This window comes from Manacus candei, unplaced genomic scaffold, assembly GCF_025592945.1.
Source record: "Manacus candei isolate 608988 ecotype Guabito, Panama unplaced genomic scaffold, ASM2559294v1 h1tg000064l, whole genome shotgun sequence".
NCBI classification, from domain to species: Eukaryota; Metazoa; Chordata; class Aves; order Passeriformes; family Pipridae; genus Manacus; species Manacus candei.
In genome coordinates this window covers 2,494,984-2,512,996 of record NW_026138112.1, presented here as the reverse complement: position 1 = coordinate 2,512,996, position 18,013 = coordinate 2,494,984, and the positions used below count along the sequence as shown (strand labels likewise).

At 40.7% G+C, this 18,013-nt stretch overlaps 1 protein-coding gene across 2 annotated transcripts in view; it reads left to right on the top strand.

Annotated features, from left to right (window-relative positions):
• Positions 1-18,013, top strand: part of SPPL3 (signal peptide peptidase like 3) — a 54,986-nt gene that overhangs the window by 17,340 nt on the left and 19,633 nt on the right. For both annotated transcript variants that reach the window (XM_051805455.1, XM_051805454.1), the window contains exon 2: positions 15,120-15,197. In XM_051805455.1, coding sequence (XP_051661415.1) covers positions 15,120-15,197 — 78 coding nt within the window. The remainder of the gene's footprint in view (positions 1-15,119; positions 15,198-18,013) is intronic.

Below are 18,013 nucleotides of genomic sequence, written 5' to 3'. Positions count from 1 at the left end.
AATGCAGCCCAACAGTGTGTCATCTCTGCCTTCCCAGGCCACTCTGGTATTTTCAGACTGGTCTGGTGCTTAAGGTACCCCTGGGGATTACAGGAGGATATTGGGAGGATTTAGCTCAGTAGTATTTTTGTAGGTGGCTTTGAGACTTCAAATCCAGAACAGGGATGGGACTGAGCAGAGGAATTGTTGTGGGGGACACGAGGAGTACATTTGTAATGTTTCTAAGACTCCAGGTGTTTGCACTCTGGCTGGGAAAAAAAAAAAAAAAAGATTTTTGATTGAGGTTGGTTGGTTGGAAAAAAATTGTTCTCTATCACTGTTAATGAGTTTTCTGGATTCAGAAAATAAAGAAGTGTTCCAGGTGCAATATAGGATTTGGGATAGAAAAGACTGTATGTGTGGTTCTAAGGCATTCCCATATACATTGTATGTGTACGGGGAAAAATCAATAAAAGCATGAACTTAAGTGAATTAAATGTATTTAACTTGAATAACTTCACAGAGAGGCAGATTTCTGTTTTATGAGTTGTCTTACACCCTTAATTATACAGAATAGAGCTTTTAAAATGTATCCTGGCTGCCTCACTTGAATGACTAGATTGAAAGTCTTATGCAAATATGCTAATGTATTATGAAAATCCAAATTTCAGCAACACTGATTGCTGAAACATTACATTTGCAGCTCAGGGGAATTTTCCCCCTTTGCCGTTTCCAGTGCTGCTCAGAGAACTGTGACATCCCCTTTTCATTTTCTTAATACATTTTGAGTATCTTTAGCTCTATACATTGCTTTTTTCCTTAAGCAGGAAAACTTCAGGTTTGCAAATGTTATTTTGTTACTATCCCAGTTTTCTAATATTGTTGATACGATGGTAAATACACTTCTGGTGAGAGGCAATTTTTGTCACTAACTGATGCGTGGGTGTTTTATGTACCCCCGGAGGATATCAAACCCTCTTGTATTTATGTACTGAAAAGCTCCTGCCTCTCCAGCTGCGTGTTTGCTGGTGTGAGGAGGGATTGCTCCTCCCCACAGATAGAGTTTTATTTCTCTTGTTTGCGTGCTGGTGGCAGGAGGCTGTTGCTGAGTTGAAAAGGCTGTTTTGTTTACCTGAAATGCTTAAATCTGGTCACTCACTTTGATCTGTATTTCGTTATTTACTACATACATTACATGAAGATGTGAATGGAAGCAGATGGTGAAGGATCAGCATTTATGCTTCCAGCATGTAGAATTTCCTGGAAAGCTGAGTCCTGTGCTATGGCATCAGCAGCCTGTCTTCAAAACCACACCGTGTTTGCTTTAGAGTAGCTCCTGGATGCCAGGCATGCATTAAGTCGTGCTGAGCCTGCTCCTGCTTGGACATCCCTGGGGAGCCCCCCAGTTCTGTGCTTCTCCTAAAAGCATTGAGCTATTAATTCCCTAATCCTTAGGGAAGCTATTTTAAGTTAATGTAAAAATTGGAGACCCTCGTTTCAGTGGGCTTAAGGATTCATGCAGAGGTGTCACTTTGCACTTCTCAAACCAGTTCTGTTAAAGATGGCAAGAACAGAAGTTAACCTGCCTTGCATTTATGTGACTTTCCTTTCTATTCACGTGGCTGGAATTGTCAGGATTTTCAGTAACACCTGAAAAATCTGATGTGGCTGCTCCTGCAGGGCTGGCCTGGCTTTCTGTCTGGGTTAGGGCTGTGCTGGTGGAGATCTGATCTGACTCTGCCATAGCATTTCATGAATACTGAGGTAAAAACTTCCTTTAGAAGTGAATCTCTGCTCTGCTGTGCTGCAGTTTGGCTGGCCTGGGACACCCATTAAATGAGTACAGCGTGAATTAATGAATAAAAGGCATGTTACACTAAGGGGGAGTGGGAAAAGAACGGAACAACTTGGGTCCTTTAGCCTTGGAGGGTCAGTTGTATGTTTAGGATGATTAGTGCAAGTTAGTGGATGAACTGAGGCAGGAGAGGACTTGCTTTCCTGTGTGATTTTATCTTAAAGCCTTTCCATAGAAATTGGCTTTTTAAGAGGCAAATATTTTGTCCAGTAAAAATAATCTTGCAATTTTGTTTGGGATTTCTAGTAGCTTTTGAACCTGGTTACCCCTGGACTTGCAGAAATATTACAGACTCACCCTCTGTGTTGTCTGATGGTGGATTTGGGGGGTTTCAATTCTGTGTTTGTAGAATAGAATGGTACAGAGTGAAACGACAATTTCTCCAGATAAAAGTAGTTGAATTTTCAAGTGGCTGTAATTTGATGCTGGTCAAATATAAATTTCTCTTGGTCTTTTACTCTCAAACTAAAGACTCATATACTTTAGTTTGTCCAAAAGGTTTATGTGGTGCAATATTGAAGGCATCACAACTGCTGTTAAGAAAATTTGCTGTTAATAAGCATTTCAACATTTGGAGGCTCAGCTCAGCATGTGAGATACCTCTAATAATCTGTCTGAACATTATCATTTCATTAAACCTCAACTGTTTAGAATAAGTGAGTACAAAGGAGCAGTAGGACATGTTCTCCTTCTTTTTCTTGTTTCTCAGGAATAAAATAAAGCATACTGGATAATACAGTTGCACCTGGTCCCTTTCGGGCTTTGTGTTCTTTGGGTTTTGGTTGCCCCCAAAAGCACAGTGCGTGAAAAAGGAAGAACTACCACCTCTTGTGTTATCAGTAGTTTTTTTTGTGACTGTGGAGATGTTAATCTTAAAATGAAATTGGATTTGAGAGGGGAAAAAAATTGTTCAACTGGATTAGTTTATTTGGTGTTGGAAAGAGTGTGAATTCCCCTATTGTTAGCAACACAATTTTAGGTCATTTTAATCTCAGAGTTCCCTCATGTGGTGTTTCATTTTGCCTGTGAGCTGGCTCTCCCCTTACTGTGTATTTTTCTAGGCTAAATAAACTCAGTTCTTATCTCTCCTAGTCATCTTAGAAACTGTTCTCTGCACTCATCCCAGTGACAGGCTCCACTCTCCTTCCTGTGCTAGATCCATTGTGTGCTCTTACTCAGGATGACTAAAAGGAAGAGAAATGAAGAGAACACCTCAGGAAAACAAATGTGACTACAGAAGTGTCTCCAAAATACTGGTATTAGTAGGCTCAGTGCTGTGGGGAAATCATAATGCTCATAATGTGAAACCTTAATTGACTTCTGTACTAAATCATATGCAATTTTAACAAGATAATTGCATTAGAGTCTGTTTATATGCATTTAGTGCCATGCTAACAATTGAAGCTGGAGTTGTGTTGCCAAGCTTTGTGCTACCCTGAGTCACCAAGCCTTTGGCACAGGTACCCTGGGAACAGGCTGCATTGCTTGGCTCTCTTCGTGTGGAGTGTGTCATTTTGGTGCTTTCTGCTTTTATGCTCGGGACTTTTCCTCCTGTAATAAATACACCTCACTCTGTGATTTACTTGTTTGGGTTTGCTTTTTACACCGGGTAAAATAACCTTTCCTTCCCGTTGATTAAGAGACGTTGTGGAGTGTGTCCTGTGCTCGTGGGTGTGAGTTGCATCAGAACAGAAAGAAAATCCTGGGTTTAAACTTAATTTCCCCCCTCTACTGCCTCGGTTTTACCAGAGCTAATCATGGGAATCGTGGTGTGCTCAAATACAGCTTTGTGCCTTCTCTCTGGGTGGGATCCATTCAGGAGTGAAAAGCTGCTGTTTGACACACTGGTAATGTAGATCCTAGTGATGCTTGAATTTTTTTTGCCTGTTTAAAGGAGTTCATTCTTTGTAAAGAAGTTGCCTTGCATTTGCTTTTCGAACAGCAAATTATGTTGCTGTTTGATTTTTTTTTAATTTTCGAATCGTATTTCTGGTTTAGTGAACAGCAGTGCATTATTCCTACTAATGAAGTGTTGGAACTATGGAATGTTATCATTACAATATTACAGGTGTGAGATTTTACTTCAAGCTTTTCTTTTTAACTGCATGGAAGGTTTGTTTTTTTTGGTTTTGTTGGGTTTTGTTTCTTTTTAAGCTCCTTGCTTTTCACTTACATAGCAAAGTAGAAGGGGTGGCTTTTTCAGTCATTGCTTCTGCTTCAATGAAGAAATTAAACACGCCTTACATTTTCTGGATTCAGTTCCTTCATTCACTTGAAGCTCATTTTTCCCCCAACCAGCACTTTTTTCTTGTATTATCAGGAATAATGATGGATAATTCTGCTTATACCAATATGCCTTTTGATCATATTTGTGTGTTTAGAGAATAGATTGGTTCAGTTTAGGTGTTTGACTTCATGTGTGTGCCAAAGTAATCTAATACTATTGTATTAGATACTATTGTAGAGCTTTTGGTCTACTGTAGACCTGAGAAGCTTTTTATAGTTCCTGAGGTGAACAAGTGTAGAGCTGAAGTCTTCCTATCCCCCACTTTCCTAGAAAAAGTTGAAGTCAGAGTGTCACAGTTTTAAGGTACTCAAAAGTAAGGCTAGTCCAGTATGTCCAGTTTTATGAGCTTATTTTGGTGGTCTGGGAATATCTGGTAGAGAAGATTGGGTTTGAGTGTTCTGTTTGATTTCTTTTATTTGGAATTGTTTGATTTTTCTTCCTTTTAGTGAAAATGTAATTTAGTGTGTGTGTGTGAGTGTTCCAAAACACAGATTGTCCTCCTGTTTTACATGATTATAGTCATGGTTAATGAGCTTTTCTGTGACATATAAAAAGATTTACAGAGATGAAAACATAGGTGGGAGCCGAAGGGGAAGATTTTGGGGAAGTTTTTATCTTCTTCCTGTAACTTCAAAAATGAAAAGCCAGCACTGAGCAACCTTGTGTCTAATGCAGAGCTGTACTGCCAGGGGATTGAAAACTCTGGCTTGCACAAATAACTGGGGTATAAATTGATACCTTAATAATCCAAAAGAGTCTTAGCCATCAAAATTGCAGAAAGCTTTCCTGCACCAGGGATAACCACTGGCATTTCCAAAGGGCCCTTCTGAGAGCACAGTGTTATTTGGATCATGATGAGGCTCTCGAGCACAGAACTGTAGGCAGTTTGCACAGTGGTACTTTGTAGACTTAAATTACAGTAACCACACCCTTGATTTGCCTTTTTTCTGATGTAAAAAGGGCTATTTTTTGAAAATCCATACAGTTGAAAGTGGTAATTTAGATAGAAGAGCTGTTTCAGCAAGTCTTTGGGGTAGGCTAAATATTGGCCTGACCTTTGCAGAGTTCACTGGCCTGTTGGAATCTGAGAATTTACCCAAAGAAATGTTCTTGTGGCTCTGGGGAGAGAGGATTGTGCATAACAGATCTTGATTTGACCTCCTTTCTTCTCCCTCCTTCCAGTTGTCCTTTTGATTATCTGTGGAACGTGGAAACAGTTTTCTACAGGAGGAAAGTCTTCCTGTGTGGTCAGTTTGTTGCTGTGGCCGAGCTGCAGTCAGGTGGCTCATACGTATATTTATGTACATTTTCGTAATTACGTATTTACGTCTTGTTCTGACATTTGCTGATTTGAATTCTTCCACAAAAGCATTGTGTTCATATCTTGTTGGGCAGTTTTTGTGGTACTACAGCAGAACTTGGATGTGTCCCCTGCAGGACACTGAAGGCTTTGATAAACTATGAAGGCAGTTACAGGCAATACAGTTTCTTTAATTAGTTCAACAAATGAGTTTTATGTCTTTTTCTCATTCTGAAGAAACATTTTTTTTTAATGGGTGGCCTGTGCCTCAAGATGTTGTTCTGTGGTGGGAGCAGAGGTGTTGCAGAACTTTGGGTTATGAAAGTACAAGTGCTCAAAGGGCTTGTGGGAACAGAGAACTTGATTAGTTTTCAATGGATACTACTGCATGCTGCAGCTGTAGAATTTACTGTGAAAACAAATCTGAAAGGACTGAAACAGCACAAAATATTATAAAATGTTGTCATCTATTGCAGCAACTACAGTACCTGTGATCTGCTTTAAAAATTAACTTAATTAAAGCAGCACTTCCTTCTGTGTGCAGGGTTGGTTACAGGAAAACACGAAGGTTGGTTTTGTTTAATCTCTGTGAACTCCTGCAAAGCTTGGATTTCAGGTGTGTGTATTACAGTGTGCTTACCCAGATCCAAGTGTAAGCTGCTCCTGGGAGGGTTTTAGTCCCACCTTGTCCCTGGCCACGTGTTGACTCCCTCTGTCCATTTTGACACCTGTGATGGTGCAGCTGCTGACCAGGATGAAACCTCCCCGCACAAAAACGGGCTGGGCACATTTTCCCACTTCTTTCTTCTTTTCCTGCTCACGAATAAAATAAGTTTTACAAGCAAAACCCAAGCTAATTGTAATGGCAAGTGTTTGGAAAAGAAGGTTTTATTGGCAGAGCTGTGTTAATGCTGCTGAAGTCAGAGGTGAGCTGACTGAAGGGGGATACAATTTACAGTGTTGGACTTTCTTGCCTCAAGCTTTTGATTTTCAAACCAACACAGGCAAGTCCTGTCATAGGCTGGAGTCCTTCAGATTTAATTGTCAAGAAAGGATAAAAGTAATAATTGTTTTTAAAAAACAAAACCAGGGCTGTGCCTTGGCTCAGCAGTTTGCTGGGGCTGGTCTGTAGTAGGATGCCAGTGTTCTGGAAGAAGTTGGCAGATCTGAAACAGCTCAGTTAAAATAAACATGACACAGTAAAATACAAAAATTGAGGAAATGTTCGCTTAGTCTGTGTTTTCATATCAAATGTGTTTTTCCACATATTCTTGTTGGCTTAACTCATTGAAATGATACGTCTTCTTCCACAGGGATCTCCTACTGCAGACATCATTGCATGGATGTTTTGTTCACATTTTCAATAAAAAAATGTTTGCAGTCACAAATACTTGTGATACAGTTTCAAAATCTGCTTCTGGAGAGGATTCTTGGCTGGTGGTGACATATATTTGGCAGTAAAAGCATGTCCTGCTTTTCGTGACATCTTGTTGTTTCTTTCTTTGAGAAAGAAAAAAAGAAAGAAAGGGCGGTTCCCACGTCTTTTTTCATTTGTGTGGTTTAGAGCAAAACTCCCAACCCAAATCAACCAAACAACCCTTCTCAACAGCTCAATAAACCTCAAAAGAGTAATTTCTTCAGTGTGGAGGTAAGAGATGAAAATTATGTATCCAGACTCCCACTGAGTACAAGATAATAAAGGCAGTATTTTCTGGGACAGCAATGCCAAAGATAATCAATAGGGTTTGGGATATTTATTTTGGTTCAGGCTACTTAATACTGAGATATGTGTGTCCAGTACAACTTCTGTGAAGATGTAATTTTTCTCCATGAACCACTGATTGCAAATTTTGCTCCCAAATACCCTGTTTAGTGTGATTCCACTGGAGCTGAAAATACCTTTGAGGTATCTGGACACGATTTGGAATAATGGTTTGGAATAATGCTCCTTTGAGGAAGCAAAGCATTCTTATGCTTCCGTGCAGGGACTGGAAGTTGTGCCCCCATTCCTGTCAGGAAACGAGTGCTCCAAGCTGAGCATGAAATCTGGAAATCTTCCAGTGGCTGTAATTCTGAAACACTGTGAAACATGTAATTCTTTGTTGTGCTGGCAAACAGTGGGGTAAACCAAGAGAGTAGCTTTGATAATGTTTTTAACAGAAAATACTTTTTTTTTCCAAGACTGTGTCTCCTGATGCCTCCCTGGACACACACTCCAATTTCATCACAAAGTGAGCTCAGAGGAGGGTTTGCTCTTAGCAGTTTTGTTGGGAGCTTTGGTCTTGCAGGGAGAATTTTAGGAAAGCAGCTTTCTGGAAAGGGTAGAAGAGGGAATTGGGGTTTAAGATTGTATATGTAAATATATATATATGAATATGGTATGGAATAGTGTGAAAATGTTGTTCTGAGTTCTCTGCCTGATAAACAGCAGACTTGTTCTCTGGTTACCAATTGAAATGCCTGCCTGAGCCCTAACAAAGTCTGTAGGAAAGTCTGTTTTTAGTGGAACATCTCAAATTACTCCTATTTCTCTCTTTTTGTTTTGTTTCACTTTAGACTTGTTTAAAGTTTTTTTTTCCTACCATGATCCATGTTTCCATAAGTTACTCAGACTTACCAGACCTTATCTTCACGTGACAATGAGATGAAATTGTAAACTTTCTTTAGAAAACAAGCTATTCCTGTAATGTAGGGGAAGCCATAGCAATTTGCTTGTTTTTCCTATGAATCACCCTAAAGAATGGAATAGTGTTGAGATATGTTTACAGCTGTGGGTACCATGACTTCACGCATCAAATTATACCTTTAAATGTCCCACTCAGATTTAACTTTGGTTTGGCAGCAAGCCTAATGGAGGCTCTTAAATATGTGTATATCGTGCACGCTCAGGGCATTGAAAGAGGCTTTTTAGTGATACCCTTGACCTGGAGTCCAGTAAAGGAAAAAAGTCATATTGGTTTCACCTATGGAGGGAGCCCACCCTCCAACCAAAATGAATATTTGTGCAATTAGCTGTGATTGATCTCCATGTCCATGGAGTGCTCTTCTTCCACATGCCCCAGGGCTGTGCTCTGGAGTCCCTGGGTTTGATTTGTTCGTCTTCATAACTAATTCTGCAGTGGTGGCTCACAGACACCGTAGCAGAGACATGAACTGCTCTTAGCAGTGCATTGGCCTGATCACTGAGTTGCCTCACACTTCTTTGGAGGAATAAAATAGCAGAATGTTTTGAAAATGTACAAGACACACAGATTCAGGACAGTGTTTCCCTCACTCTTGTGAGGGAAAGAAAACACCTGCCTGGGGTCACTGCAGCTGTGTGAAGGTGAACGTTGTTTTCTACGCAGAGTTGATCGCTCAAAAACCTGAGGTGGAACAGGGGAAGTGCAAAATACTCTTCAACTTGCCTTGAATTTACCAACTGGTATTTCTTGACTTTGTTTTTGCTATCGCTATAGCAATCACTGATGTGATAAACACACAACAAAGCTTTTGAAATACATAAAACGCTTGGAGGAGGGTTATAAAATACCTAAAACACTTGCAGGAGGGGGAAGTGTCCATCCTTGAGTTTGACATTTAACACCAGATTTCCAGCAGAAGTTGATTGTTTGGTTTCGTTGGTGTTTGTTTTGTTTTGTTTTGTTGTTTTTTTCTTTCTGTTTTCCCTCTGAAAGAACTGACTGTCTGCTGAGAGGGGACCCTCACACTGAAGGTGTGCATTCAGAGAGTTCTGAAAGTCAGTGGTGAGTAACAGGGCAGGGAGAAGCTCCATCATCACCCTTCCAATGCTGAGAAAACTACCTATGAGTTTTCTGTCAAGGAGAGTTGGGATGCATGGCTTGATGGGCATGGATCATACTCACCTTGGGAGGAGACAGTGGACATTTAAAACTGAGTGATATTTGAAGTGCAGGTGAAGAGCACCAGACTGGATGAGTAAATAGCCCTGGCTTTTAATGTGGGCTGGAGAGTGTTTGAAGTTTTGTGTGGTCACTTCTCAAGCAGCCACATCTTTCAGAAACTGAAGTTTGCAAGTGAATTCATGTATGGATCCATTTTACCCCACATGAGGCTGGTTATGACAAGCTCCCCATGAGTTCTGAAGGACTTTTTGTACAGGAGAAACATTGTGGACTAAAATTGTAGTCACAAAGACTTACATTATATGTCAAGAAAGTCTTCTAATTTCACCAGTGAGTGTTTTCAAACAACAGATGAGATAAACACCTGTCGTGACTGATTGATTGTCGCTCCCCAGAGTAAGATCAGAGAGTTAAATGATCTCCTTATGTTCCCATCAGGGTGAATTTCTGTGATTCTCTGATAGATGTTGGGAAGTTGTAGATTTGGTCCCGTTAAACAAAGCAAAAGCTCTTCTATTTTAATCCATCCTTATTCCAGCCTATCTGGTTTGCTCACCTTCCTTTTATGGTCTTATTTTCCTTAATCTTGTAAACTCTTGGATATTATGATCACTGATAAAGGAAAATACATGATGAAATGCAGTCTTCTCTCTTCATGTGAACTTTAGTGAACGTAGTTCATCTGCTGCACTTTTAAAGTTGATGTCATTTATTTGTTGCTCCATTGTTTGCATTCTTATATATGCACAGTAAAGGCAGGGAAAGTTTGTCTTGTTGCTTTTACAGCAGCTTTTGTATGACCATGATCCATGTCCGAGGCCTTTAGCTTGCATTGCTATGGAAACTTCAGGGCACAGGCTTCCCATTCCCCCCTTGGCAGAATTCCTCACAATCCTCTCTCTTGTACCTGGAAGTCAGGGAGTGATATTTGCTCCTGAAACATCGAGGGGCTGAATTTCTTTGATCATACATTTAGTAGATGTCTTGTGCAAACAGAAAGAGGTTTTCGTTCTAGTTACATAAAACTTCCCTGATGTCTTGGGCAATAATTTGGGGGTGCTTAAGCCAATGCTGCCACTGAACAGTCTTTCCTCTTTGATTTTATGTTCAGAAAAGGGCCATATCAGAAATCTAAATCTCTTGAGAAAGTTTCCCCATTCACTCTTCATCACTATTCAGGCAGACAGGTTCCCCAGTCTGGTTTTGTGTGTGGTTTTGCAGATGGTTATGCAGGCACGGTATGAAGAAGAACAGGTGTCTGGAAAAGATGAGAAGCTGCTTTTGTAATGGCAGTGTTTTGGCTTGTGGTCAGGTCAGCCTGGCCCGTGACAAGTGGATTGTGTTGAGGGTGATGCTCTGCACTGTCAGCTAGAGACACCTTTGGTTCCTAGTTCTGCCTTTCTCTGGGTCTTCACTGAACAAAGCAAGTTGCAGATATTTATTGCTCGACAGGGAGGGCAAAAAGAAGTACCAGGCTTTGCCTGAGGGTGGTTCTGCTGGTTTGGAAGGACTGTTACCCAGAAACTGCTCATCTGAAACGTGAAAACCGGTGCTTGCATTGACTGAGCAATTTTCTTGGGTGGAAGAGCAAAACTAAAAACAAAGCCAGAGAAATTAAAGTGGTTACAGACTAGGAGAACAGTGGGGAGACCTTGTGGGGTGAATGTTCCCAAAGACAGGTGAACTTGGACCTGGGGGGACAGGGGGAAAGAGCTGGACCCGCAGAGAAAAGAGCTTGCAAGTGTCTCTCATGTGGCACTGTTACTGTTGTTGTGGCAACTTCCATTAGCTGGTTCCCATCTTCTCTAGCTGGGAATGAAGTGGGTCTCTGTTCCCTTGGGAATACAGAAGTTATTCATGTTTTCCCAGAAGAGGGGAGAGTCCTGCTTGGAGCGCCAGCTGTAAGTGGCGTGGTGTGTTTTGCATGGCTGCTGTTTGGAAGTGCTGGTGTGTCCCAACGGCCGGGCATCCCTGGAATTGTTCTGTAGGTAAAGGTCTATGGAGCAGTCTGTGCCAGGCTGGAGAGCTCGCTGCTTGGATTGTTGTCCAGACAATACTTGCAGTGTGTGGCTGTAGGGCAGACTCACAGAATATGTTATGGAACAGTGCTCGCTGTGTCTCTGCCCTGGCATGCCTTGGCAGGCGCTGTGCTCGCAGCACTTGCCCCTGGAGCTGCCAGAAATAGATGCCTCATGGCAGAGAAGTTGTGAAAATTGATCTCTGCCTCGTAAAGATGCAGGTTCAGAGTGAGATCTTAACTAGAAGAAGTGTTTGGGAAGTCACCTCTCAGTGGCTGGCTGAGAAAAGGGACTTAAGGCAGCAGAGTGCTTGGTTTTATAAAATACTTGGGTCTAGTAATTAGTTATTTGTTACTTGACTGAGCAAGAATCTGGTAGCCTGATTAAATAACTTCTAAACCAACTGCCTTACATGGATGTTGAATTTCAGCGTAAGAATCCTAAAAAATGTGCTTCCTTGGGAAAACCAGTGTTGACTTTGCCTTTTGAGCAGTGCTCTGGGTATGTACTGGAGTGCAGAACCAGGCTGGTAGTTGTTCTTGTAGCATGGCACACACCTGAACTGACTGAAGTCAGTCTTCAAAGGAACCTTTAGCATGGCCTTACCCAGTATTAATTTTCAGATTGAGAATGACGAATCTCAATGACAAATCTTTTCTTTGTCATGTAGCAAGTACTAAGAATTGCATTTAAAATCAGTATTTAAGTCAAAGGACAACTATGCACAGGCTTGCTATGGGCGTTTTCTGTGCACAAGTTTCCATGACTTGTTCCAAGATTAAACAGTTTTACAAAAATACCTTGTTAGAAGGAAGCTGATTTTGTTTCTGTATGTGCAGTGGAAGGCTGGTTAAATGTGGCTGCACAAAGTCTGCTGCAACTTCTGAAAAAACATCAGTAGTGTGGGGTTTTGTTTTGGTTTTGGCTGATCCCACTTGAGAAGAGCGTGGCCCTGATGCCATGTTTGTCTGTGAGAAAATATGAACTTGAATATTTGAAATATGCCTATAGGAGAATCCAGTTATATGCACATGGAATCTGGTGGACTTGCAGAAGGTCATTTAAATTTCAGTAAAAATCACAGATGGGTTTACAGATCACTGTCATTTTGAATGGAAGTAATCTTACTTTTTGATTCTTTCATGTGATGGTCATTTGCTCATTACCTCTGGCCTAGATTAATGTGTTAGGAAGTGTTTATTTGGGATCCAGGATTTTTAGTCACTTAACCAACTGTCTATCCAGTCAGTGGTTAGGATTTTAGGAAGCAGTTCTGGTTTCAGGTTTTGTGCAATACCTTATATAATGTAGGGAAAGTAGATGTTAAAAAGTTGCAGGGTTTTATTACAACGAGCTTCACTTCCGCACTGTAAAATTATTCCTGGAGTTTGTTTGTGGGTTACTTGTGTTGGAAACTTTGGCTGGAATCTGGACGTGCCCGAGCTGCTCCCTTGGCTCAGCCTGTCATCCACTGTGTGTGTTTTGCCTTGTTCTTTTTCCAACTGCCTCAGGAAGAAGGAAAGTGTGACTGTACCTCCCTGTTTGCTGGAATATCAGCGAGGATGAATTTTCCCAGCCCAAAGCTGTGATAGCAACCCCCAGTTTTTAGGATGTCCTGCTGTAGAGATCTCTGCGGGGAGAAGGCAGGAGGTGGCCCTGGTCTGGGAGGAGTTTTTAATTGCACCATTGCACTTCTCCTGTGCAGGATGGATGGGCTGTCATTCCCATTTCCCCCTTGCACAGAACCCTGCTCCCCACTGCAGCCTGTCAGCAGATTGGGCTGTGTTGGATCCCTCTCGGGATGGGGTTGCATTTATTCAGCTTCTTTCATTGTGCCAAAGGGCCCTCAGTCTCTGGTACAAAACTGAATGGATTCTGCACAGGCCTGATCTGGGTATCATCCCTATTTCAGCTGTTTTAGGAATCTTTTAAACATTTACAGCCTTGTTTTGACTAATGTTTAGTAATTATGATGAAATGGCATATTAATTATCCTAGCCTCCAAAATTGTCACTGAATGATGAATTACATGGAAAACGCTGCTCATCTCCAAAGTATTTGCCATTTTGTGAAGATGCAATTTTATGAACATTAGTTAATGAAGTTCAGTGCACAACCCTGGACATGTTTGATACCAGTTGAAATTCCTCTCAATCATTTTGTTTTTCTCGTAAATGTGGATTTTCTGAATGTTCTTTCAATAGTGGAATTCCACTATTTATTCTCAAATCCAAACAGAATACAAAGCTTCACTTTCCCTTTGCACAGGGTTTGGTGAGGGACATAAAACTAGTGTAATTATCCTTAAGCTGTTCCTTTTTGGTGTGAGCTTAGCTGTAAGCACTGGATAAAAATGATATGCTGTGAACTATATTGTGCAGAACCTGAACTTTTATATGTACACTGGTTGTAAGTGCTGAGTTCCATGTTGCATGTATTTGCAATTCAGTGTCTTGATCTTCACTGATCCTTTTAAGACCTCTGTTCCACAGCCTGGGAACTAAAGGTCAAACATGGCCAAAAAAATTAAATATATGAAGTTCAAGATTGGTTTTATGTGTTGGCCAACATTATGAGCAAATAAGATCTCTGTTTTTCACTTATAGTGTGGGGTTATGTTGAAGTTATTTATGGTAATTAGCCAAAGTAGTTTCTAATTTCTTAAAAGCTTAATTCACAAGTATATAATTTCATCTAAAAGAGGCTATTTGTCAGTGATGTTTAATATTGAATTTCTGCAGTAGAAGATTTGCATTTGTGTTTATGTGTTAAAAGAAAGTATTTTAAACTGTGTGTCTGGTGGTTTGGAAATTTTCTCTAAATTGCTTTTAAATTGGGGATGAGATGAGTGATTCTGTAACTGTCTGGTATCTTCAGTTTTTATTTGCTCAGTGATACTTAATTTGGAACAATCATGTAATTCAATTATCTTTGTTCCATATCCATAGTCTTGTTGAAATTAGGCCTTTTGGTTGGTTTTCAGAAATGTTTAGTTATCCTTTTTGTAGGATATAATGCACTTACCATTGGGGGTTGTTCTTACTCTTTTCCATTACTTCAGCACAGGTTGTGGATAACCTGTTGGGAATTGTGGGGTGGCTCCAGAGCCTCTCCCTGCCCACTGTGCCCTCCCAGCACAGTGACCCTCTGCTATATTGATATTCCTGTTTCCATGCTTTACCCACAGTGTGTTGGAGCAGGAAATCAACCCAGATAAAGCTGCTTTTTAAGCCTCCTGCCAAGCTGTCCCTCAGTAATCCTGTATCAAGTGGTCTGCAAGATGCAATAGGGAAGGAATTGTCTGTGGTTTAATAAAGGATATTGCAGCTTGTTGTGACATTTGGACTTTGCTTTTGGGGGGCTCCTTTTTTTTGTTTTTTTTTTCTCCCTGCCTAAATGAGCCTCAACTGCTGTATTGTCACTTAACCATTGTCAGCTGAGATGTAAGAAGTCTTGTGGAAAACAGGTTACTGTCACTGATGTGCAGGGCTGCAGTAGTTGTAATTGAAGCAATTTTAATGAGTTTCAGGGAAAAAATCTGAATCTGGTGAGTTCAGAATAAATTACCACAAGGCTTTTGAGCTGCCCTTTGGTGGTTGTACAGGGTTTGCATGCTGCAGTCTGGAATATAAAAATTAATTTACAAGGTACAGGTTTTATGTTCCTGGATAAAATGAGAACTTCAGAGAGAGCTGCCGTAAAGATTTGTCATCCAGTTCTCTATTTGTAGTATGATTAGAAAAAGAATTAGCAAATGGTACTGGAGAAATGGACACTCATGATGACACACCTGCCTTCTTTTTCCTGATTCCAGGGCGTATTCCCTTGTGGATTCCAGTCAAGTGTCTACCTTCCTGATTTCTATTCTCCTCATAGTCTATGGCAGTTTCAGGTAAGATTTTTCCTTAAAGTTCTGTAAAAATTTTTATTCTTCAAATAAAAATATTGCAAATGACTGAATACAATTTATGCCTTTTAGTTCATAGTACTTTTGTCCCACTGATGGCTGTGATGGAAATGAAATGGTTTTGCTTCTGGAAAGGAAATGGAAAAGGAAGAAACAGTAGCTAGGGCTTCTGAAAGATGTGACTGCATGTCAGAGTACAAACACGTATGAGATAACTGAAAAGTCAGTCTCTGAAGACAGCTCTGTAAAATTGTATTCTAGAGGGTATTAAAGGACTGTTGAGAGAGATAGAAGGGAATGGTCTGGATAGCAGAGTTTTATCTGTGGTTCAGTGTTGGGTGATGGAGCGTGTCCTCATGGGATGGCAAACAAGGCCTGGCACACAGGTCCCACTGCTGTTTGCTCCAGCCTGGGGAACAGCTTAATACAGGAGTGGGGAAACTGCAGTGCTGAATTCCAGCAGAGCATCTGAGAACTGCTGCAGGATGAGTTTGAATCTTCAGAAATCAAATTTGCCTCATTTTAGGAGACTTGAGCATAGTTTAGAGAAAACACAGTTGTCCCTTTAGACTTGCACGTGGTATTGTCCAGCTTGTTGCACTGTAGTGGCACCTGAGGAATGAGGCTCATCCTGACATATTTAAAAAAAAAAATCACAACATGAAAGTATTATTTTTTTAAAACTTAGATACAGCATGTTTTTCTTTCTGCTCCTTGAAGAGCAGTGCTTCATTTCACAAGTCTGTGATAAAAGGCCATCCAGTCAATGCAGAGTCTCTGAACTGCTGCGAGTGCTCCTGAAGTCGATGATAGCTGTGGTCATACACATGATGAGAGTTGCAGCTGTCAGGATAAGAGGTTTTATATCACCATCATAAGTTAATAAAGTCATATAATGAAAGAGCCAATTTTTTGCCAGAGCTGTCTGTTGTTGATAGCAAGCATTAGGTAACAGCACTGCTGCTGGAATTAAAATAGAAGGCCTTAGGAAAACAAAATCTAGAGGTGATTAGAACAAAAAGTAATAGAAGGTTGTATTTGTTTAGTTTTTTCTTCACGTTTTGAGTTAGATTAGCATTTAGTTGTGTGACTAATTAAATTATTAACTATTGGAATTTATGCAGTTGTGTGAAAAGGAACTGTGCATCTGGCTGCAAGAAGCTGTAGCATTTATTAAAATTCAATTATGAGGACATAATGCAATATAAAACAGCAGGAGTGCTTGAACTTCAATTGCTTGTCCTTCCTGGAGCTCCTTGCTCTTAAAAATTTTCCCCTGCTGTTTGCCATCTTATTTTGTATCTGCACATGCCCTTTTACCATCTTGTCCTATGTTTTACATTTAAAACTACTCACATAGCAAGGACTGTGAACTTCAGAGCAGTCCAACTTACCCAATGAAGTGGTGCAACGGTGATGGATACAAATCCCTCAAGGAAATGTCCTGTTCTAGGCCACTTGTTTGCATGTATCCTGAAAACCCCAAGATGCAACCTGTTGTAGTTCAAGATGGGGTCCCATATGTTTAAAATTACTTTCCTAATTAATTTCCTGTATCAGTGTCTTTAGCAGTTGTCTGAGCTAAACCCCAGAGTTCTGATGGAGACTTGGACAAGCTCCAGTTCTGCTCAGTCAAGGATGAGGTCAAAACCAGTTTTATAGAGAAAATTTTACAGTGGTGCTGACAAAGACACAATTACATTATTTAAGAAATTAAAGAGTGGTAGTAAGTTACAAAATTATATTCAATTGGAAATTCCTAAAGAAGTAAAACAAAAATTTCTGTCGAAGGGGTTGAATTTTCTTAGGAAAGTGTCTTGCTGGAAAGATGAAAGTTACAGCTTAGGGTGCTTGTTCTCATATGACAGCAGTGATGTCACCTAGACTTGAGTGCTGCTGTCACGAGACAAAAAGAAAATAGCACTCCTTCGTTAACCTCTGTGTGGCAGAAAGTGGGTTTGGTTTCTGATTTTCAGTTGGAAAGAAGCAGGTACAGTTATTGTGGTGTTGCTGGCAAGTGACTGAAACAGAAGTGCAGTAATAGGATCAGAAAGAATTGGGTGGGTGAGTCATTAGGATAAAATCCACGTGCCTGGTGGATCTAATCTAATGCAGGAAGTTTCGGGGGAATGAAGGAAAGCTTTGGTCCAGTGTCCTAGTTCACACAGACAGCATCTGTCCAAAACCAAAACAAACCAAAGTATCCCAAACCCTCAGTATAGCCAGAAGAGTGTCTAATAAACCCTGGGCAAAGCCCACATCTAGAATGAAGTGCAGCTGGTAGAGCTGAGTTCCCCTTCTCTGACTGTGGATGAACGAGCATTGCCTTCCAACGTTTGTTCCGGGTCAGGAGTTTTAGCTTCCAGCCCTTTGGAACGTCTCTGCCATGCACACTCTGACTGTCTCTCGGTCCTTGAACTTGACATACTTTCATTACTGACTGCCAAAGGGGCAAGGCTAATCCTTTAAACCCTCACAAGCTGTAAACGGGAGCGTGCAAGTATCTGTGTTAGTTATGGATTTCTAAAGAGGTGAGCTCAGCTTGAAACAGGTTGTTTCCTAGGGCAGGGCAGACACCTATTCTTGTCCAAATGCTTCTCTGGGACTTAAATGTTGGGGTTACTTTGCAGGCAGGTAACAGCTAAATCTTTTTCTATCCTATCACTTCCCCAGACTTGGTGTCTCAGCTTATGTAAAGCCAGATTAAACCCGGAATGTACCCGTCCCAGTACCTGCTTTTAAACCAAAGCAAAGCATGGGATGAACTGGAGTTTTCCATCTCCAGGCTTTGGGTATCCAAA